Source organism: Danio aesculapii, chromosome 15 (genome assembly GCF_903798145.1).
Source record: "Danio aesculapii chromosome 15, fDanAes4.1, whole genome shotgun sequence".
Taxonomy (NCBI): domain Eukaryota; kingdom Metazoa; phylum Chordata; class Actinopteri; order Cypriniformes; family Danionidae; genus Danio; species Danio aesculapii.
The window spans coordinates 47448028-47473304 of record NC_079449.1 but is presented as its reverse complement, the minus strand read 5'-3'; the positions used below and the strand labels follow the sequence as shown (position 1 = coordinate 47473304).

The following is a 25277-nucleotide window of genomic DNA, read 5'->3' as shown; positions in this document are numbered from 1 at the left end:
AATGTCACTTTAAACCAATTACTAGTATCTTGAAAAATATCTAGTAAAATATTACGTACTGTCATCATGGCAAGGATAAAGAAATCAGGATATTAAGAAATGACCAATCCTGCTTGAAAGTACATCCCAACTTCATATTTGAAACAGCAGTTGGCCATACTGTTTTAACTTTGCTATTTGAACAGGACAATTGAAAAGACCACTTTACCCTTAAGGTGGGGATATTTGCAGAATTTTTGTTATGAGAAGAAATACAGGAAACACTTTACATGTATTCATCTTTGTTAATGTTAATACAGTTGTTTGTTGTTAGTACTTTAATTAATAAATGCTGTACAAATTAGCCTATAGTTTGTTCAACATTTCTTACCTTTGCTCTAAAGTTTGTCCAACATATTGATTTTCTGAAATACTTTTCATTTTTAACATGACTTTAATAATGCTTTGAATCTGACGCACATGTTTTTGTAGCTCCGCCCTCTTTTGAAAAGAGCACAATCTCATTTGAATTTAAAGCGACAGTCACCAAAATGGCATATTTTGAATCAAAACACATCAGACAGGGACATCAGAGACCTATTTTACATCTTTTAAAAAGGCGCATAACAAGTCCCACAAGCCAAATGATACATTTCTGCAGACAAAGAATAACAAGTTACTAATACAGCAATTTATTTGTAGAGGGATGTACATATAATATACATATAAGGAATGTCACAGTTGCACTGCAAATAAATATTGTACTTGAAACAAGGCAAAAACGAAATTGGTATGTTACACTCTACAAAATCTCTCTTTCTTTGGCTTTCTCATAACTACCTCAAAAATCAGGTACACTGTATTTGAGCCTTTCGACCAGTGAAAGGGTAAGATGCCAATTTATTACTCTTACAAAACAATAATATACTGCACATTTCATTTCATTGAATGAATCTTGAATCAACAATGCACTGAGGATGTTTGAAATGCACTCAGTGCCACAATAAAATAGCAAGAAGGTTATTAAATGGCACAAAGTCATTATTAAGCCAATGACAAGGATAAACTTAATTTTTATCTTATACATAGGTTAGTGAAGAACCTGCCAAAATAACTAGCTTCTTTTCAAACAGTTTGACGAGCCTCTCTTTTGTCTCATAAGTTCTTGTTTTAGGATCAAAATCCTTCTAGTCTTTATTTATCAGTAGAGTGAAATGCATTGCTTGGCCTGAATGCCACTTACCAATTTACTGAAGCTTGAAAGCCGTGTATATAATTCAAATATGCCTATTAAACTATGTACAGCCAAAATCAGAAGCTTCAAAAACAAAACGCCCATTCTCTCTTCCATTCATTAACTTACCCTGTGCATATCCAGCATATCAAAGCCAGCTAAACTTAAAGGGAGCAACAGGATGCTGTCCTTCTTGACTCCTGATTATCAATGCATATAACACACTACCTAAAGAATACAAGCAAAACATATTAGTCTTTTTTTTTTTAGAATATGGACACAGAGAGCACAACACGCATACATGCTCACAGAGCTTAAAAATTTAGCAGCAGTAGCTCTCAGCAAAACATCTGAGAAAAACAAACAGACAATGGGTTAAAATAATATCTACAAATGAGTGATCTTGAAAGCAGGACAGCGGGTGGGCCTAATACAACAGAATGAATAGTTATAATGCAGCACCCGGGACTGAACTTAAATAAAAACATCGTAGATTTTCCTGGCTGAGGGGAACTTATTTCACTGTGATGAATAAATAATATGAATAAAAATCAAAGAAAAAGATCACGGCAATATTTTTTGCCATATATAATCCACCGAACGAATAATCAGCCATGTTTTCATTTCGTTTTGAGAGCCATGAGTTGATCGTGATTCTAATTTCACAGTGCTAAAACAACATTCACAGGACGGTTCACTGACAGGTCTTTGGGACAGGTTTTTACTGGAGTTGCCCATGAAGAATAAAGCTATACTGATCTGCCAAGGAGATTGTTCTTGTCCGGTTCAAGAAACTCTTCAACCAGGGCAGCTGCAACTTTTCTTAACTCCTCCTCCAGGCTAGACATATCACTGCAGAAACATGAAAATAAGATGGTCAAATCTATTAATAAGAGTTCATTTTATACTACAGATTTTCCCAAAAAGACATTAGAATTTGAATGGCATCTATGCTTATGTTAGTCTGTTTTTCCTTATCCGGAGGTCTCCATAATCCTGGACCAGGCGGTTTCCTGAGCAGATGCTGTAGTGGCCATGGAGGAGTGGAGAGCATGAGACGCATAAAATTCCTGAAAGACCCCAGTGACAGAGGAGTCTCCACATTGATCCCATGGGCCAGCTTGAACACTCGCCAGTGAGATACACACATCTGCAGCTTCTCTACGATTGGACGTCCAAACGTTCTCCAGCCTCCGGCGCCTAGAATGCAGCTCCGCACAAGAAGTTTGGCCAAGGGAGAAATGGTTGTGCCCAACTGAGCCTGGATTTTTTCTTTCACTTTCATCAATTGGTGAGGTTTGTTTGTCGCCACCGGCTTGCTTGGTTTTGGACATGGAGAGCTGCGCCTTCGATGGATTTGTTCTTAAGTGTTTGGACTTTCAGCAGTGAAGTTTAAACTCAATCATGTAAAACTGGACTGACACAGTTTCAATTTACTAGAACTTCTATGTAACGCTGCTTTGACACAATTTACATTGTAAAAGTGCTATAGGAATAAACATGAACTTTCTAGAAAACAGAAAATTGCTTTGGTCAAAATTGGTTTTCATCCAGTAGTCTTTAAAGCACACACACATACAGTACTGTTCGATTTATTAGCCTTCCTTTACATTTTCTCTCTCAATTTCTGTTTAACGGAAAAAAATTAATCAAATTTTTCTGAACATAAGCTTTAAAAACTAATTTCTTTTTATATATATATATATATATATATATATATATATATATATATATATATATATATATATATATATATATATATATATATATATATATATCATTAGAATATACAAAAGGTACACAATTTGAGAATGCAAATACAAAGAAAATGAAACCATAACAAAAATACAAAAAACAACAACAATACAATCAAGTACGCGTCAAGGTGCGTGCGTTTGTGTGTGTGTGGGCATGTAAAGGTAACTTGGTAAACAGGTCAGAGTACATACAGTACAAAAGGAACAATAACAGTCTCTAAATGAAGCAAGTAACATATATAAGGAGTGACAATAATGCTAGTGATATAATGATAGTAATAATGACAGTAAACAAGCAAGAAAGGACAACAGTAATAATCATTAACAACAACCACTACAATAATAAAAATATTAATAATACAAATAAATTCCAAGTACTACACCAACTACTACTACAGAGAGTTTCTAATGCTACAACTATTACTACTGCTACTACAGCCACAACCACTACTACTCCTACAATGTGTACTACTACTGAACCTATTACAACGACTACTACCACTGATACTACTACTACATCTACTACTGATACTACTACAGGAATGACTGCTACTACAACATCTACATCAACAACGTCTACTGCTTCTGATACTACTACACAGACAACGACTACTACAACTACTACAACTACTACTACTACTACTACTACTACTACTACACATCAGAATTCAAATATTAAAAACTAATTTCTAATAACAGATTTCTTTAATCTTTGCCATGATGACAGTAATATTTTATTAGTTCTTTCAAGATGCTAGTATTCAGTTTAAAGTGCAATTTAAGGGTTAATTGGGTAAGTTAGGGTAATTAGGCAAGTCATTGTAAAACGATGGTTTGTTCTGTAGACAATCGAAAAAATATTGCTTAAGGGGGCTAATATTAATGACCTCAAAACTTTTGTTAAATTATTTTAAGACATACTGTAAAACGTTTATTACTCTGTTAAACATTACTTGGGAAATATTTGAAAAAGAAAAACAATTCACTGGAGGGCTAATTATTGTGACTATAACTGTATATATGGATGAATGAAAATGCATTAGATGACAAACTATAAACTGGGGCTGTGCGATTTGGGGAAAATATCGAATTGTGTTTTTTTGACAGATATTGCGATTTGATTTGATTTGAGATTTAATTTTGTAGTCAAGCTTCAGCTCAATAATGTGTAAGCCGTGGCATCAATTCTGTGACAGCTCTTAAAAATGTTTTTGTTCGGTATCTGTGACTTCGAAACCAAAATATTCCCATATTACCAACATGCTGTTTTTCTCTGATATTAATCCATCTGTTAATGCTTCTGAAGCAGCAGATGCCAGTATCACACTTGTCTGAGTTTTCCTGTTTGTTTTCTTTTTTTTTAAATTGTGGGCATTCCGCATAGTTCAATTCCACAATTCTGATTTGGCAGGAAAACCTACGAAAGTGGGTGTGTGAACGAACGTGTGCTCACTCAATTGGCTAGTAAGACTGTCACAGACAGATGGCAGTCACGCATTTGCTCTGGGCGAGGGAACTTAAATAATGCATATATTTTTCATATCGCAGCCTCTTGCAATTCACTAATCGCAACGTTTCAAATTGCGATTCGATTTTGATTAATCGCAGAGCCCTACTATCATAAGTGTCAGAAAAAACAAAACAAAAAGGCAATACTTGACTTTATCAGAAGCAGCTGTAATCTTAATTTTAGAATGAGGTTTAATGAAACGGACCCAAAGGCAACACTTTACTTGCACTTTAATTGCAATTACAAAGCTGTAGATGTCAAATTGACTATGGGTGTTCAAAATACATTTGGTCTTTAATCATACCTTTTTTATTCAAACAAATAAGCTCCCTTGTTTTGTAGTTAAGGCACTGATCAGGGATCAGCCATTTTAAGGGCCATCTTAAATCAGCAAGTTCAAGTGACCTGAAATGTTTGCTCCCTAAAATGTCACACAATGCATTGTAATAAGCACCGATGCTCATTTCAGAATGGAAATTCTGAAGCCCAAAACATAAATCACGTGAACCAAATCATCAAACATAAAGACAAATATTAAATCTCAAAGGTTAAAAGGTAATACTGAAAACCTCGAATGGAAAATACACACCGTTTTCCTGGAGATGTGCAGAATTCTGTGTAATACTTGATCTTTGGCTCGGTTCCACTGGTCCTAAGTGTGGCAACAATGCCATTCTGAAATGTGAAGGTGACCATTTGGCTACTTTTTGACAATGGAAGAACCTAAAGAAGACATTAAAAGAAAACTTGTTACAGTCTGAAACAGTCCAAGCTGTTTGTAAATGAGCCGAGATGCTCTCACGTACACATTTCTTGTCAGGCTGACTGCTGTCATAACCAGTGGTCACATCTCGGATGTGTGTGATGCAGTAATCGCCGCATGACGTTGGATACACACTCTGGCCTCCAAAGTTGCGTAGACGGCTGAAAATTCTATGAATAGTTGGTGGGTCATTGCAGAGGACATAGGACGTTCGGGAAATGTGATACCCATATCTACAACATAAAGAGATCAAACAACATAGACGATCAGAGTTCAATTGGAAAGCAACGGTAGAGTATAATACTAAATTACTTCATATTTCTCTTCATAGACTTTGACAGTTAAACAAAGTAAAAGTACATGGACGGTGAGTTCACAACAAAATAAAAACTTTATCATTTACTTGTTACTGTCTACAGAAAACTAATAAATTATATATTTTTAATGTAATATGCTAATTTTTTCTCCCTCCATTGAAATTCTGCAGGTCAAACACTTCAAAACATTCATAAAGAGTCTAAAAAAATGCATCAAATGGAAATTGACTGATATTTCTGTGATATTTAGATTGTTATTTATATATAAACACTGATTAGCAGTCAAATGTGAGGCTACTCATTGTTTGCTAGTCAACATGGGGGGAAAAAAGGCCTAAAATAAATCTGATAATCATGTAAAGTCTGTCCAGAAGACCTGGATGATTAATGAATATGTGTTTGCATCTCTTTTTAGGACAGAAATTTCTCATATTTGAAAACAATAGCTTAAAGAGCACCTAGGTCAGCCCTTTTTTCAGATTTATTATGAGTCTTTTGTGTCTCCAGAATGTGTCTGTAACGTTTCAGCTCAAAACACCCATCAGATTATTTACTAGACCTTTTATAAGTTTCTTTTTTATGCCTTTTTTAATCAGGTGGCAGTTTTGTTGTAGGCTAGTCCTCCCCGCCCACCGTTTCTACGTGCTTTAATCTCCTCCCTCGGCAGATTCAGACAACAGACAGACATAAAGGAAGCAGATCTCACGTAGCGAGAAATACTACAGTAAGAATTTTACCAATGAGCATTTGATGCATTTGTTGTGGATTTGCAACGAGGAGTCACACATGCGCACACACAGATACACACATTCACAGCGCAGATACGCGCGCACACACAGAAAACGCACTCGTTTAGCGTTGCACTCTTTTTCCGCGCATATGTGACAGGATACAGGTTAATCTCCACTGCTGTATGAATATCTGTTATGTTAATGTACAAAATAAACCTGATTTAACCTCCACAAACCGGGAGTGAAGCATCTTTTATTATTGTTCTGACACGCGGCGGTGCTGATGAAGTAAATCGCTGTAGTTCATCACACACGTGCTCTGTTTTAAAACATGTTAATCTTGTAAAACTCACTCTTGATCACGTTTGGTGATGAATGATGATCCTAACAAACTGAACAGACCTTTTATTCCCGGTTGCTTTGCGCACGTCCTGTCTTGTTGATATGATTATACACGTGACTACCGGGACATGTTAATACACAGCTGTCAATCAAGTCGGTGGGCGGGGGGACCGCACTCCTACATCAAGTTGCAGTCGGTCTGAAAACCGCTCCAATTGGTCCACCGCTTTTGTGTTGTTAAATTGAAAAAAAAAGGACTGAGTGTGTTTATTTCACCCCAATATGATGGTCTATACACTATACCTACACACATGTCTGTCCAAACGTAGATCTTTCACCATAGGTGCCCTTTAAAGACATTTCTTATGGGTTTGGAAATACATGAAAGGGAATAGATGGCGACAGTTGTCTTTATGGGTATGAACTGACCTTATAACAAATAAGAGATACTCACATTTCGTAGATGTTACATAGTTGCTGGTTCAAGGAAAGGTTTTGGGTGTGTAGATAAGCAGCCATTTCAGCCACAACAGCTGCTGTACTGACTCCATCCTTATCAAGAACCATGTTCCCGCACAAAAACCCTGACATCAAAATAAAATGAGACAAAATATTATTGCTCTGAAATGACTTGACGATGAGAAAATGACAACACGTTCCCAAACTAAAAACAATCTGAACCGATCTCCCTAATTTACAGAATAAACAACTGCTCAGTCATCGTGTGTCTCTGTAGATGCCATGTGCTTACCAATGGATTCTTCAAAGGAAAAAATCACTTCCTTTCCGGCTTTTTTTAGTTCATGGATTCTGTTTCCAATCCATTTAAAGCCAGGCAATGTTTCCTAGGATAAAGGAGTAAAAATAACAAAGTAAAAAGTGAAATGAAGTAAAAATAGCAAAGTTTACAAATAAGTTAAACTATTAAAGGATCAAACCAAAATATTTCACCCAACAATGACAATTTGTGAATTAATTACTCACCCTCATGTCATTTCAATCCCCTGAGACATACGTTCGTCTTCAGGACACAAATTAAGATATTTTAGATGAAATCCCTCATCCTCAGTTGACAGCACTGGTCTCGGAAAGTCCAAGAACCAAAAACAATGTCAAAATATTCTGACTTAGGTGGTTCAACTGTAATCGTACAAAGCTCAATCACTGATTTTGGGCACCAAAAGCTACAAAAACACTCCATTCGCCTATGTCTCCTACATCAAATTAAGGTGTTCGTTAACTTCAGCATTTTGCACCGCTGACTCTAATGGCAATATGTCATACTGCCCATTGTAAACGCAAAGCCTGAAGACCTGACGAGAAAGAGAAGCTATAGATGAACAGAGTCGTATTTATGTTTTTTGGCACACAAAAGTCTTCTTGGAGCTTCATATGATCACACTGAGGTCACGTTTATTTATTTTCTGAACACCTCGGAGCTGCTGCTGCTGTCTATGGAGGAAGAAGGAGGACTCTGATTTCATCTAAAATATTTTAACTTGTGATATGAAAATAAGTGATTGTTTTGGAACTATATGAAGGTAATTAATGACTGAATTTTCATGTTGATTAAACTAATCCTTTAATTGCCAATACACACTAAGCCGTCATTCAGCCATAAAGCAACATTGGGCTGTCGGTGGGCGTCAATCAGGCTAGTTTGTTTGACATGCTCCACACATCATCTCACGTCATGCTCATGTTTCATAGGAGTTCGCCCAATTCAAAATGTAGAATCGGCCTCAGCACCTCTGGGGAAATCGGTCAGAGAGCGCTCTCATTTAGAGCCCGGTGTGGGACATTTTTATGGCCTGAACAACAGCTTGTGCTCAATTTCTAACCAGTATCACCTGCTCCCGCAACTTGAGTGTTCAATTCCCGCCTGTGCCTGCAATATAACTCGCCCACTTATATCTATCTCTCAAATCTTGTGAAAATTATACACAAGTGCAAATGCAGTCCTTTGGTTGACTGTTCACAGGATTCGCTTTCATAGACATTAGATTCAAGGACTTTTTAAAGCACCATTAATTTAACCAAGCACCTTTGCAATTCATACCGCAGCGTAGGTAGCGCCATCAAAGTCCTTACTGTATTTAACATTTCACTTACACTTAATATTTATGATAAAATGTCAGAGTATTTTTCCAAAAATGTATGTTCAAAGAATGGTCATAAAATTTGTTGGATTAAAAACTGGTAATATTCAAAAGCGGTTTCGAAAGTATTGATAAAATGCGCACTATTTGTCTGTGTCATTGTTTTATTCGTAATCGTGTAAGATTAAAATTTTGGATTTTTATTTTAAGAATTTCTTGTTTTGTTTTGATCCGTTTTAGACAATTGTTGAATTAAAACCATTAACAAAATTTATTTTAAATTTAATTTAAGCATTTTCAATGACCCATGTTTGTTTTTAAGTACTTTCAAAAAGAGTGGGAACACTGTGGTGTTCAGCTATAATTCAGGGCATGAGGACAAGCACTGAAGAGATGAAACCAAACAAACAAGTCGACTAAATATTCGATAAAGATTATCAGACATATTTGTATGAGCGAATGCCTCTGTAGTGATTGTAAATGGTACATAAACACTGCTTTGTTTACAGTTTGTAAGTGTACAGCACTAGATTTTTCATTTTTCCCTTTTTGGAATGACAATACAGACTACTGCCACCTGCAGGTATGAAAAGGTACATGCTTTAACGCAGGTGCAGAAAATCTGTTCTAGTCGTCTGTTGTCCACTTGATGTGCTCACACACAGTTTTTTTTTTAATCCCAGGGAGGATCGAGCTGACACAAGGTCACAGCACAGTTGGTTTTTGTTGACACTAGTTCTTTCTAGGGTTGTTGCGATACATTAATTCACATTACAATACTATACCAGCTGAAGTATCATGATACCAAGTACTATTGCGATACTTTAATTCATAACTCAAATCTATGAAATAAAGAAAATGGTCAAAAATACTATATTTTATGTAATAATAGGCCTACTTGAATTTAATTCATAATTCCCTTATTATTGAAAAAGTATTTGCACATCACTTCACCCATAATGCATTAGTTCTTTTAGTTTATTTTGTAGATAACTGACCAACAAAAAACACATTAAAGATACAAATTATACCGAATGAAATGCGTCACAAAAAACACATTTTTTCCACAAAAACTTAGTAAAAAAAATAGTTTAAATGTTTCCTGTAGCTCCTTTGGGTTTTTTCATCTATCGTTGTCGTTTTCTTTTTAACAGATTGTTGCAGTTATTGTAGCTACTAAATCATATTGACAGGAACAGAAATGAACTGGTTTAGATGTGCGTTCGAACTAAAGCGTCAGAAAACGTGCATTAGGTTACCATAAAAGGCGTGAATTCAACACAGTATTGCAGCCTTATAGAGCTCCACAGACTACTCAAATAAAAGGTCTATTGTTGCACAAACGTTTGAGCATTTTAGTGACTTTTCAAAATGCAACATTACGTATGGTCGAGAAACCGTTAATGACGATACTACCGTTTAGAAATTACAGTGGCACCGCCAGTATTTTGAAGCCATAGTATCATGATACTACCATAAGTACCGGTAAACCATGCAACCGTAGTTCTTTGATGTCAGTTAGATGCTGACAAGGTGCTTCAAGGGCTGGTACACACCAAGTTGATGCCAAACAACTAGCACAGATGACACCCAACGGTGTTGTCACCTTGCGTCGGCTCACGTCTGGAACAAAAAGCTGAGCGTGAACACACCAAACGGATGGCAGCCAATTGATTTAAGGGTATGCATTCTGCACCTGCGTTTGGGGACGTGTCATTCTGCACAGCGGGGATCAGTAGTCCGTTTACTAGTTCAGAACGGGAAACTGGAACTTCCAACGTGCAAACAGCGTCAACAAAGCATTGTTTGGCACCATTATCACAGTAATTGTCACTCACCAGTCCTGCAAAGATGTCTGATATTCAAACAAATTCATATCATTTCCAAATATTTGAAAACCGTAGTGAAATTACAGCCTCTTGTGTTCCTTCTTGACTTGAATTTATTACATGCTATGCCACTTCACCATGTTACACTCATGCTCTAATTTGTTGCTGAATAATCAGTCAGAGAGTTCTCTTTAGTCAATGGCCCGGCACCGATTCTACATGCTGAATCAGGCCGAGCTCCAGCGTTAACCTGACAAGAGGCAAAGTGTGGAACAACATCAAACCAACTAGCCAGATGAAGTTGACCAATGAACCCCAAAGGTCAGCCATTGGCTTATTGCGTCTTGGCCTGAAGATCATAGCAAAATATTCACAACTTTATTAATTACATCAACTTGACAAACCTCATAATGGAAGCCTTCTATGCGTGCAAAGGCCTTGAGTATTTTGGATGAGACAGTGGTGGCCAGCATATATACTCTCTCAGTGTCTGCTGGGTCAGGGTGTGCTTCCTTCCAGTTGAACAACATCCACCAGCCAAGCAATGCTGCTAACTCATTCCCCGTGAACACTTTCCATCCACGACTGGCCATAAAAACACAGGACACTACTTATAAGCCACTTAACTCAAGAGTTCAGAACAATTACAGCTAAGTGGAACTGACACGGCTGCATTTTACTGCTAGGGGCATTATTAAGCACAGGATCACCTACTTCTCATTCTGCTCTGCAACAGCCAAGCGATCTGCATCAGGGTCTGTGGCCACAACAATACGGGCTTCCTCTCTTTCAGCCAACTGAAGAGAAAGCTCCTAAAACACAATCAGGGCAAGACAAAAATGTCAAATTACTACAATTTCCTACACTGTGCAATTACCAAACGGTCACAATTTGGGTAGTTTTGGCACCTGACAGTATGGAAAGCCTTTATTGTTCAAAATAGTACTCAAAACAGAAGGATTAAATATAGCACTAATCAGGCAATCTGACCATGGTCTTAATAAGGGTAGATAAAGTATGAAGTTAGAGTGCTTTTAATAGTAATTAATTACATTTTTTCATATATTTGGTATTATTTAACTAAGAAAACAAATCTTACTAAGACTGACTCTCCTTCCTCTGGGTTAGGACAGCTGACTGTGGAAAAATCTGGATCTGGATCTTTCTGCTCTGGAACAGGAATTGGCGGCAGGAAACCAAACTGCTGAAAGGCTCTCTGGACATAGTTGTGACCCACACCATGGAATGAAGAATGGACAAACTTCAGAGGAGACTTTGCGTTAAGTTCTCTGCAATCAGAAAGAACAAGACGACGACGATGAAGATGTGTTGTTCGTTAAGGTAAGGAGTTTTCAGCATTGATACCACAATGGCACATCCGCAATAGTCACATCGCAGGATCTGCAATGTCAAATCAGGATTACAGTTGAGTAGTTGTTAAAAACACACATGATCGTGGAGTAATTGCGAAGTTTAAACATACAGTTATCGAAGAATTGTTTCATTTGCATGTGACTGCGCACATTTCGAGCCATTTTAAAGTATTCAGGCACAGGAAATTTAAATTTTACTAACTTTAAGAAACATTAATTGTATTTATGCGAAGTAAATATGCAGGGGTGGCACGGTGGCATAGTGGGTAGCGCTTCTGTGCAGAGTTTGCATGTTCTCCCTGTGTTCATGTGGGTTTCCTTCAGGTGTCCCAGTTTCCCTCACAAGTCCAAAGACATGCGCTATAGGTGAATTGGGAAAGCTAAATAGTCCGTAGTGTATGTGTGTATGTCCTGGTCCAACAGACTGGAGGTTGAGCGTTGGGCTAACTACCCACTGCATAAAAATTTGATGTTAGGAAACACCAACATGGTGCGACTAAATATAAACTTTGATATAAACAGCCCTGGGAGTAAGTATATATGCAATGAAGATTATACAATGTTATTTATTTTACATTAGGCGGCACAGTGGAGCAGTGGGTAGTGCTGTCGCCTCACAGCAAGAAGGTCGCTGGTTCATGCCCTGGCTGGGTCAGTTGGCATTTCTGTGCAGAGTTAGCATGTTCTCCCCTTGATCATGTGGGTTTCCTCTAGGGGCTCCGGTTTCCCCCACAGTCTGAAGACATGCGCTAGAGGTGAATTGAGTAAGTTGAATAGTCTGTAATGTATGCGTGTATGTCCTGGTTCTCCAGGTTGGGGGTTAAGTGTTGAGCTAATGACCCATCTCGTAAAAATTAGATGTTACTAAATATTAACTTCGATATGAACCACCCTGGGAGTAAACAAGTATTTATTTTACATTACATTTTTCAATTTGTGTGCCTAAATACTGTAAGACTCCCAGAAAAACAACAACGCATTTATTTTATTTGTTTCTTTGCTTTACATTTTGTGCTGAGGCGCTGCACCACGAAATCATCCTGTTATCATCCAAAATTGTCCTGAAATTATTCATTCTTTTCAAATAGAGCTATTCGCATCATCTGTTACAATTATACTGAATATCGCCATATGTACTAGAGAAAAATCAATCAAATTTCAACAATATTCAACACACTCCTATATGTAATAGCTCTATAACAAAGACTTAAATTAAACATTATTCTGATTTCATATTGTTATTAATCAGTATAAAAGCAAAATAACAAAGAATGTTTAAACTAAAAAATATTTACCATAATAAAAATTTAAGATCATTTATAAATTAAGATACACTCACTGGCCACTTTATTAGGTACACCTGTCCAAATGCTCGTTAACACAAATTTCTAATCAGCCAATCACATGGCAGCAGCTCAATGCATTTAGGCATGTAGACATGGTCAAGACGATCTGCTGCAGATCAAACTGAGCATCAGAATGGGGAAGAAAGCTGATTTCAGAGGCTTTGAATGTGGCATGGTGGTTGGAGCCAGACGGGCTGCTCTGAGTATTTCAGAAACTGCTGATCTACTGGGATTTTCACGCACAATCATCATTATCATGTCATCAATTATCATATCAATTATCATGTCAATATGGACCAAAATCTCTGAGGAATATTTCTAGTACCTTGTTGAATCTATGTCACAATTATTAAGGCAGTTCTGAAGGCCAAATGGGGTCCAACCCGGTACTAGTAAGGTGTACCTAATAAGTGGCTGGTGAATGTATTATATAATAGCAGCTTTTCTTTATTATTATTATTGAACATATTTACAAGAAAGAAACAAAAACAGTGTTTAGCATGCTGAATTTGCTGCTCCTTAATTCTTGTTCTCAATTGATAATGGTTTTCTATTGACTGTTTAATTAAAAACATTTGAATATTTTGTAAAATTAATAAATAATTGAGTCAAATTCTTAAAGCAATTTGTTAATGTGTAAATGAGCAAGTAAATTAAAAACGCAAAAACATTTTTGCAGTGATCTAAAAAAAACTATTGTAATGTATTTGGAAATGGAATTAATAAATAAATGGAAATACTTAATACAATGTTGACAATTAAATATGAAATATTTACAAACAAATCACACCATATTGACATTTTATTTTAGAAATTATTTAAATAAAAATAATAGAAAATGATCAAATTAAATTATAGAAATAAAATTAAGAAGCTAAAAATGTACACTTTAAAAAAAAAAACTTGCCAGAAAAAGGGACTGTATGATATAACTACATATAACAATCAATGTCATTTAGCAACAAAAAACTGTCATGCTCTGAAAACAATCTAAAATGTTTATATACGGCATTGCTGAAATTGCTCTTCCTAGTACCTTAATTTGTAGGAATGTAAAGTTTAAACACACTCTTTTTTTACAGTACAGGTGAGAGACTGCACCTGTGGAAGCAGAGAGTGTTTAGCTCTTCCATGTACCAGTGGCAGACGTCCTCCAGTGGGTCTCTCTTTAACAGGCTGCTCTCAACTAGGTCCTCATTCCAGGACTCAGCCCAGGGTTCAGCACTCTCTTCAATGCAATACAAGATCTCCTTATCATGCGGTGAAGCGATCTGTGCGCCATTGTGCCAATAAACCTGAAAAAAAATCCACAAGCTTGAGCTAGATTATTTAAACATCTTACAAATCACACTTCTGAAGTTTATACAAAGCCTACTTGAGGGTGCGTGTAAACAAATGTTACCTGAAAGTGCCAAGCCATTCACTGAAGAGGTCGACCTTACCATAAAAAATAATAATTCACCAAAATAGCGAAACCCTTTCTTGGTTTTCTTTGTGAAGGCTTGTATTTTACAGTACTGTAAAATACTCAAAAATGTCTCTCTCAAACTATATTCCATTTACAAAAAGTCACATAAGTGCCAATTTCACACCCATTTCATCCATAACAAAGCTTTTTTTTATCATAAATGCAATTATTCATTCATTCATTGATTTCCAACCACATTTCTGGGGCCGGATCGCAGGGTCTTAGGGTCCCAGCAGTCTTAGGGAGAACCCCAGACTTCCCTCTCCCCAGACACTTCCTCCAGCTTCTCCGGGGGGATCCCGAGGCGTTCCCAGGCCAGCCAAGAGACAGTCCAGAGTGAAGGAGTGTCCTGGGTCTTCCAGAGTGTCCTGGGTCTTCCCCGAGGCCTACTCCCAGTGGGACATGCCTGGAACATCTCCCTACGTAGGCGTCCAGGAGGCATCCGAAACAGATGCCCGAGCCGCCTCAGCTGGCTTCTTTCGATGTGGAGGAGCAGCGGCTCTACTTCGAGCTCCTCCTGGGTGACAGAGCTCTATCAATAAGGGTGCGGCCGCTTGTCTTCGAGATCTTATCCTTTCAGTCATGATCCAAAGCTCGTGACCATATGTGAGAGTAGGAACGTAGATTGACCGGTAAATTGAGAGTTTTGCCTTTCGGCTCAGCTCCTTCTTCACCACAACGGACTGGTAAATAGACCGCATTATTCCTGCAGCTGCACCAATCCGCCTGTCAATCTCAATGGTTTTTAATGATGCACAACTCACATTCACAGGCGAAAAACGATCTACCTGCTGACACGAGGACACAGATCTGATTCATCTCGGATAAATTTCCACATACAAACAAGGCCTGAATCTGATTTGAGTAAATCGGAATGCATAAGATTTTTTCCTGCTTACACGTACATGGACTATATCCGCTTGTGATATATTTTCTATATCTATATCTGAGATATATTTGATCACAGACTGTGGTAAATTTATTGGCAATATAATAATCACATGATGGCTTGGCTTTGTGTATGTTACATAAAATAAACCTGCAGAAAACATGATTCTACAGATTTTGACCAATCTTCTACATCTATGACATCAGCATAATATTTGACGAGAAGGCCTGTTCACACACTCAAATTCCTCACAAAGGTGTTCAATCAGGTTGAGCTCAGGACTCTGTGCAGGCCAGTCCAGTTCCTCCACCAAAACTCTCTCATCCATGTCATTGTGATGCATGATATGACAGCACATGATAACAATTTGTATGTTTTTAAAGTTAAGCAACTCTTCTGTCGTCTCCTGCAAAACCTTGAAGTTGTTTAGGCAATGTTACATTCTAACTGTAATGCAGCAGACAGCTCACCTTGTATCCATTGTCCTCTTTTCTGTTATGAGAAGCAGTGATCATGACTCCAGCTGCAGCTCCGTACTTCATAACAGCATACGGCTAGATGGGGGGGGGGGGGGTGTAAAGACGAAATTATAAGAAGTTATCATTCTTCTCACATACAAATTGAAAAGGGTGCTTTAGTTCCACTACTGTAACTTGAATGATAAATCAATAGCATTTTCTTACCACAAATGGGGTGGGCACATATGTAGAGAACAGAAAGACACGAACATCTTTACAAAGCATAACAGCGGCAGTCAACTTTGCAAGTCTGCAGATAAACCGAAAACAAACAAAAAAGAGGTGTTATTTAAACTTGTTTTAAACAAATGTAGTGTTCTGTAAAGACTTAAAATAACATTATTATAAACAACATTTAAATAAAATAATATTAAATACAATTTTAACAAACAGGTAAACTTATTTGCCAATAACTTCAAAGATTTTTAAAGGGCACCTATGGTAAAAAATCTCCTTTTCAAGCTGTTAGGACAGACATATGCGCATGTATGGTGTATAGACCGTCATATTGGGGTGATATAAACACACCCAGTGCTTTTTTTTCAATTTAACACCATAAAAAACGGTGGACCAATTGGAGCGGTTTTCAGACCGACCGCAACTTTACGTAGGAGAGCGGTCCCCCCGCCCACCAATATTGATTGACAGGCGCGTCATCATATCCTCAGTTTGTTGATTCACGTCCGCCATTTTCAGCGTGAGTCGAAGCGATATCACTAAAGGAACACGCTAGCTCTATTTTTAGATGCAAGGCTCATTGGGCTCAACACAAGATCAATATTCTCCACATTATCGCTCTAATCGGGATTATTGGTTGTATCTTTAGGTAGGTTTGCAAACATGTGTACTTCTCATTGAGTCTACCTTATACTTCAGCCGTTTGCATTTCTCGCGATCCCAGAAGCTCCCTGTGATCTTAACTAGCATGCGTTTTACAATTCTAAACATCGGTTTCTATCAGGGTACACTCAAGTCGACGGCTGGGCGCCGCGGACCGCTGCAGAAACCTATGTGTAGAATTCAAAAATGCGTGGTGGGTGAGCTCATGGCCCCGCCCCCTTGTTACGTTGGCAGGAAGCCGAAACTAATTTACATGTGAAGCAACACAACCCTAAATCAGCGAGCTGTGGACACGCCCCCAACATGACACTTTTTAACACATTATAATAAAACAATCTGAATTGTGTTTTAAACTGAACCTAAACTGGCACACTCAGAAGAACCAGAATATTAATATTAAATCATAAAAAAGAGGTCAACTATGTGCCCTTTAATGGATATACGGTTTAAATAAGTGTTTTTGTTTAAATGCAAAAAAAATTCTTGGCTATATTCACTGAGAAATTAATTAAACATTAATTTTCAAGAGGGGGTGTACTTATTAATGCAGAGCTGATGGATTTTAGTGTGTAAATTATCCCTACAGAGCGCTGTACTTGTTTATCTGAAAAACATAGTCAGTTATTCTCCTTTGAAAATGCGCATTTGGTGTCAGAATGTCATATTGTTCATATGAACAACAACCTGACCAAAAAAAAAACATGTATTAAAAGAGAAGGCAAGCCTCTCATACGCCAGATAAATCAGATTCTTTGTTGTTGGTTTATTTGGTATTGGGCAGGAGCAGAGCGATTCAAAGGCCCACGCTATGCTCATGTCACTTCAGCAAATCAGTTTGAGCGAAAGCAGATAATCTAATTTATATTCAGTAGCCTGACAGATAATTAGTAGTGATGATTCTTTTATTTTTTACTGGACTATAACCTGTCAAGCATCACTCACTCACTTTCCTTCAGCTTATTTGTTAAGTTATAAGGGGTCGACACAATACATAACTAAGTCATATCATGAATAGTTAATTTCATATCATGAATAGTTAATATTTAATTTACTGTTTTGTTAAACCTTTAGTTTTGCTTGCTACAGATGAGGGTTAATTTTCACTTTTGACTATGAAATATAAATTTCTTTTAGTTTATTTCTTTATTTAAATCAAAAAATGTTTTGCAGTACTTACAATAAAACTGAAATCTGACCTTTTATCAGATGACGACTTCAATTTCAAACATTGATTTTAGTTTGAAGTATTCCATATATTACCTGTGATGTGTTTTAACATCAAAAGAAATAGAAACATGGTCTTTCATTGAAAAACCTATCCGCTTAAAAAAGGCCAAAAGGCCAAAAATAAATCTTTAAAAAAAAAAAATAAATAAATAAAAAATAATAAAATAAATTAAATGACCTTTAATAGTGGAGTATAGTTACAGTCCAAATTATAACACAATAAATTAAGGAAAAAATAATAAATTAATAATTACATTGAAAATAGAATAATTACTAAAAAATAATCAATATTGAGGTAAGGTATTCAATTTATTGAGGTTTTGATTTTAGGTCACATCACCCAGCCCTACGTCAATGACTCAATGTTATAATAAAATACACAGTTTACAGTATTTGATGCAGAATTGGTGTGTGAAACACTGACAGTAACCTCTAACTCAATTTCTCTTCTAGAATGTGCTTTCAGTGCATGAAGAATGCGGTGATGAATGGACAGCATGTGCCTGAATGCAGCGCTATTGTTTAATGCAGGAAGCGAGAGTGTTTTCTTTTATTTGAGCCCTTGTTCCACAAAAAAAGCTGTTTTGCTAGTGCATTCAGCGTGTGATTTTACAGTTTGCTGCTAGATCGTCTCATGTTCAGTTCTGTTGATGAAACAAAATTATGAAAAATCCAAAAATATTATGATCCTCATGGAAAACATACCGATTTCAAAATCTTAGTTTGGCATTAAATGTTTCTGCAACAAAATGTAATTAGTTACAAAATAACTAGTTAGTTATTGTAATTTAATAACTTTTCCACTGATAATGTAAAGAATTATTTTTCATTTTTGTTATACAAATATATTTTAACAATAACATCCTCAAACTTTTTTGAAGTAACTTGCTCAACATTGCAAACAAACACATGTCCATATCTATAGATACAATATTTGCCTATGAAAATATTTAAACAATGAAGTCATTTTGTTGATGTAGGTATGAAATACATCAGCATATGAACACTATGTATTTGCATGAAGTCTACAAGACATTACCGTTCACTGGTGCAGCCACTGCTTGCTTGGGCACGAGTGTCATAACCAATCACCAGCCCTCTCGTTTTCAGGTCGGGGAAACATTTAGCCAAGTATTTGTACAATCCCTACAATAACAACGAAGACAGACAGACTTATCATCATTAGAAAAACAGAATGCACCACATATGGCCTAGTTCCAGTCTAATAACATCAACAATCAGGACACAAACAAGTCTTTGGGTCATTGTGTGTCCAGTAGAAGTATTTCAGATAACTGTGCAGCTTGCCACTTTAATATCATTGGTTTAAATGGCTGTTTGAGGAAGATGCCACTTTACTGTTTATCACATTATAATATTGAAAACTATAATAGTATGGCGTCAATGTCAACAGATGTTTTATATAACAATGTGCTGCAGTTGTGTTGTCTGTCAGTTAAAATGTTCAAGGTCTTTGGAGCAGGATCTATTCTGGCTGGCTTGAATAATACCATAGTCTATAATATCAAGAATTTAAATTTTACTTCACTCTCGTTGTAAACAGGATTTTTACACACACGTTGTTATATTTTTCCATTGTAAAGGACTAACTGTGAGCTGCCAAATGTGTAAACCTGGACCAACCTGTGTGGACTGAATGATAGTCAGGTCATTAATGCGGGCAAACCCTGCTCCCATCGCGGCTCTTAATCCAGCGGTTCCAAACGTCATCCTGGAGCACAATCTCCGCCTGAGCTCCACCACATGGCCCTCTCGCACCAGAGACTCGATTTGTTCCCGCGTCAGAGGATTCTAAAAAGACAAAAAGCAATGTTTTCCATGTTTTCTTAGCTAAAGTAGCATACAAACATCATTAAAAGAATCCATATGAATAAAGCTTTTGTCGAACAGTTCTCAGCGTATGTGCAACTGAAATTCAGTTGGTTTTGAAGCAGGTGCACCTCCAGAGGGAGGAAATCCAGAAAAGGTTGCCATGCCGTTTGGAATTGGTGTTAAGATTTTGGTTTTAATTTGCATATCCTCTCGAGCTGAATGACTTGAAACAATTCACCCATCCACACTTTGAAACATGGAGGGTTAGAAGTTTTCCAGGTTAACGTATTATTCAAAACACACTGATGAAGGCTTTGTGCTGAAACGTTGGTGTCTTTAAACCACCCGAAGAATGTAAAAAGAAAAACAGTACGAAGCATATACTTGAGTGCGAATCATTATCTTTTTGAATCCTGGCCCATCAAAATTTAATGTTGCTGGAATTTTAGAAAAGTGTCTAAAGCTGCTGTCACACTTGGCTTTTCCTCCCATAGACTTCCATTCATACGCACGCGAATGCGTCAGAACGGAAACGCGGGGTCATGCGTCAAGTTTCGCAGGTTGCCGCAGTGCCAAGTTCAAGCTTGGTGAACTCTGACCTGCGAAATCACATCACTTGACTGCGTGAGACCAATCGAGGATCAAAGCACCCGGAGGAAACCCACGCAAACATGGGCAGAACATTCAAACTCCATACAGAAATGCCAACTGACCCAGCCAGGGTTCGAACCAGCGACCTACTTGCCGTGAGGCGATTGTGCTACCCACTGTGCCACTATGCTGCCAAATAGACATAACAATAAAGTTCTAAAGCTCTATTAGGAGGGATTTTAAGGATAAGTACAATCCAGGGACACCTCTGGCCACAGCAAATGGTAAGCTATTGATCAGATCAAAAAAAATCTATATTATGAAACAGAAATAAAAGAGGACAGCTACACACACTCTTTCCAGCATTTGCTTTAGTATGCCAGCAGCAGTAATGGGTCTTCGACTCAGCGGTAATGCATCTAATCATAGATCTTTTTAAGCAGTCATAGTGGAAAATGAATAATTCCTTTCTTTTTTCCACTGCAGAGAGCTTATCTCTGTGGCCTAGACAGAACAGGTTTCCGATTAATCCCAACAAGCTGAGCCACCCAAATATGTTAACACAAGAATGTCCCAGAACATTTTAAAGTACACAATCAGTAAAAAATACCACTTCAGCATACCACACAAAGGGAAACGTCCAACTTTCAGTCTATTTTCGCTGAGCTAATGGCTTTTTATTACAACTGCAGACTGACAGCTGGTTGCTCTGTAATGTACTTCTATACGCACAAGTCATCCAGAGCTGGCGGAGTTTGACATTTGCAGGAGGAGGTCAGCCAGACATGCTGTGTGACTATATAATGTGCCTGCGCAAAGAAAAAGAGCTGCAAAAAGTACTTTTAACATAACAAAATCATGTCCAAATTCTGGACGTATCTGGGGAAAAGCACTAAATTGGCTTTTTTAAATGTACAAATTCTTCAAATGCAAAAAAAGACCACTATAAAATGGAGTATTACCACATTTTCAGGACATGTGACAACACGTTTTTTGACATATGCTACAAAGAAGCCATTTCTACACTGAAAAAAATTATTCAAAGATGATTCCTTGGATTTACTCAATTTTTTTTACGTTAAGTGGTTGTAAACAATTTATTTGGGCTGAATTTAAACAAACAAATTAAGTTGAACATTGCTCAATTTAATTTGTTTGTTTAAATTCAACACAAATAAATTGTTTGCAACAGTTTTGCATGCAACACTTTTTCAGTGTAGAAGAATCACCATTTGAATACCACAGTACAATGTTAATATACATTCAGAATCAGAATCAGTTTTATTGCCAAGTGTGCATGAATACATCAAATATGATATCATCGCTTAAAGGGGAAATTTATCCAAAGATTCTTTTATTTTGCTTCAGTAGAACTTTAAAACTTTAGATTAAACCGTGAACTTTGGTGATGGATTAAAATGGAAGTGCAAATGAACGACTACCATCTGACAATTGTATTGATGTTGCAGCATACAAAAAAATATTAAATAATTTACCCCATGCATCCTCCCTCTCTATTGGGCGTGAACACCCTCAGGGTGAAGGTAATGTTGAACATAATGTTCAGTCACTTGCTCAAACCATTTGTTTTGCATCATAAAACTTTTGTACATCACTGTGAGTTCTGAAAACTATTTTTGTGTTGCTGGTTTGTTTTTCCAAATACACTCCTAATTTGACTTTATGAGTCAACAAGGACAATGATTTCAGCTAGAATTATCTCATTCAGTTTGACGGAACACAAAGAAAGCCATCTAATTTTGACGGCCTAAATGTGCGTAAAGTAAAAACAAACTTTCATTTTTGATTTTGATCTATTCATGATGCAATTGCTGTATATTTGTGTTAGGGCCAAAACCCACCAAGCCGTCAGTCGGCCATTGGCTTTGCCGTGTCAGCGTTACGGCTCCTCACCTCGCCTCTCATCGGGTTAATGTCGGAGCTCATAGGCCTAAATTTGCATGTAGAACCAGCGTCAGCTGAAGAGAGCACTCTGATTGGTTATTCAGCAACGAATTAGAGCACAAGAACAAAAATTTAAGTGACGTAACCAAGTCAACAACTCAAGTAAAAAAGGAAAACAAAGAAACAGGCTGTAATTACATTACTGAAATATTTGCAAACAATATGGATCAAATTAGATCAAATCAAATTAGACATTCATCTGGTTTCCTTTTATGTAATGAGAAAATGGACCCCCCCCCCCCTTCCATGTTATCAAATTAATGCATATCACCAATAATAAAAAATAAAGAAATAAATCTAAGCAATTACATTTTGTATTGAGTTACTTTCGAAGCATTTGACAGAACTGAAATTTAAAAACATAATTTTTTTACAAAGATAAAAGGACAACATTTGTCTGCAGCTAAGATATAAAAGTCATAGTCTGGTTTATTTCATATAAACAAGAGTATGACAGTAAATATAGAATATTGTTGTCCTAGTTTTGACCCACTCATGGGTTACTTTTGTCACTAGACAGCGTCAAAAGTAACAACGTACGACTTGAATTTAATTAGAATGTAATTATTTTGAAGTCGCTCTACATTTGTATAATATGCCACTAGATATTGATTGATAGTCCACACTTGTAAGTTGGTAACCACAGCAAGTATATATTTCTGTATAAAACTTCATCTTTTAAAAGTAAATATTTTTTTAAATGGTAGTTTTGTCCCTGCTCTTCCCTAATTGAGATAAAGTTGGTTCATTCAACGGCAGCTTGTGACATGGTCCCAATAGTGTTTATCATGGCACTTTGAATATTCGGTCTACAATCAGATGCAAGTATGACTTCAATACAACATTAGCATTACTTATTTGACTGTGAACGATGTTGTTCTTTTGACAGGAATTGGCTGCTAATATGATCCTTAGAATGTGCAAAAATATATATAGACTTTTCTGAAAATATATTATTAAAGAGAAAGTCTGAATGTGTGAATGTAACACCAACTTCACCTCAATTCTTCCCTACATTGTAAAACCCAATAGTCAAATTTATCAAATGAAATGAGTGTAGTTAACTCAAAATTTATTGAAAGTTAATTCTCCTCTTTTGAAAAGAGTTTGGACTCAGTGTAGAAGATAATGAGTTAATTAAATAGCTCATTACTTCAACTTAAATGGAATAAGTTCACAGTACTCATATAGATTAGTTCGGTTTCCTCAAATGGTTTGAGTTGCCTTAACTTGTTAGGTTTTACAGTACTCAGTCGGTTTGAGTTCTCTTCATTTATTGGGTTTTACAGTGCTTAAATTGCTTTGTTTACTCAAATGGATTAAGATCACAGTACTCATTAGGATTAGTCTTTGAACTTAAATGGTTTGTTGCATTTTGGTTTGAGTTACCTTAACTTTTTGGGTTTTACAGAGTACTACTGTGGGTCATGTAAAGTAATACCAAGGTACATATCAAATTACTATGGTGTGATGCCATGATTGTACAATTACAGCCCAACATCTGAATGACTGAAGTCGCTGCAATGCAGTGGGACATTGGATGTTCTTAAAATGTTGCTCTTTACAATGCCTCATTTTAGAGACAACAAAGACAAAATACAACATTTTAAACACCTAAAAAGGTTTTGAAAATGGAGTTGTTGAATATAGCAATATCTAGCAACATGTCCACACACCAGTCATAATGTGAGAAATGGATGTTTAAAATTAGCTGAATTCTCACCTTATCCCAGGTCATCCACTGATTGACCGCTTTGTCCAGCACCGGGTCGCCAGTAGCACTGAAGCACTGTGAGTTTGCGTTGAGGTCTCCGTTAGACCCCATTTCTGCGGCAGATCCAGACTTCTGAGGGGGGAAACTTCAAATCCAGCTGCTTCAAACCGGTGCGACTGACTGTTATTGCGCACAGCGTGCTCGGAAATTAAAGATTAACGGCGTGACATCATCACATTCAAATAGGTCACATCTGACGAAGGCTACAAACTATCAAGTCAACTCGCTGCAGTACACGCGTTTTAAAACAAGACCACATACACATTCAGCTTATCAATGTCCACAGACCGAGTCCCTTTGGGGCTGTTGTTTTTCTTCTGGCTAGAACATGACAGAACCCTACGTGCACTGCAGCAGTTCACTTTTAAGCTAGCAGCACTTCCTCGGTGAGAGAGCAGCTGGTGGGAGAGTTAGCATTGGTGAATTAGCCCAGTGCGTTTGTTGATGATCGGATGCAGTTCTGTTATGAACGCATGTCACAAACCACACATGTGCAGGTATATTTCTGTATCTGTAAAAGTGTCGATGTGGAATTCTGTCATAAATGAACTACTGTGACAGTTAAACTATTTAGCGAAGCAGCAGGAACAACTGAGGTGTGTGTGGGCTGGGCTTAGGATGGAGGATGCTGGGAAATTGAGTTTAATTATAGTCAAGTAAGACCCCGAAATGTATTTATATTTGTTAACGTTTTAGAATTATAGGACTGCACCATTTGTTTATGAAACATGTTTAATATGCAATACTTAGTATTTTTGTCCTTATCATTCCATATAATATATTAATCAGTCATTAGCCTACTCAGTACCCTGCTAAAAAATCCAGCTTCAACCAGCCTAGGCTGGTTGGCTGGTTTTAGCTGGTTGACCAGCCTGGTTTTAGAGGGGTTTTG

The 25277-nt window shown here is 37.1% G+C and overlaps 1 protein-coding gene across 1 annotated transcript; it reads right to left on the bottom strand.

Annotated features, from left to right (window-relative positions):
• Positions 1–655: 655 nt before the first annotated feature.
• pgm2l1 (phosphoglucomutase 2-like 1) lies at positions 656–24734 on the bottom strand. Its single transcript, XM_056473763.1, has 14 exons — positions 24335–24734; positions 19867–20034; positions 19262–19368; positions 16321–16405; positions 16108–16191; positions 14382–14575; positions 11661–11850; positions 11276–11373; positions 10966–11146; positions 7385–7478; positions 7088–7217; positions 5287–5476; positions 5070–5203; positions 656–2065 (listed from the first exon to the last, which is right to left on the bottom strand). Exons 1-14 carry the CDS (start codon positions 24434–24436, stop codon positions 1963–1965), a joined length of 1860 nt encoding a protein of 619 aa, XP_056329738.1. The 5' UTR covers positions 24437–24734; the 3' UTR covers positions 656–1962.
• Between the last annotated feature and the right edge of the window lie 543 nt (positions 24735–25277).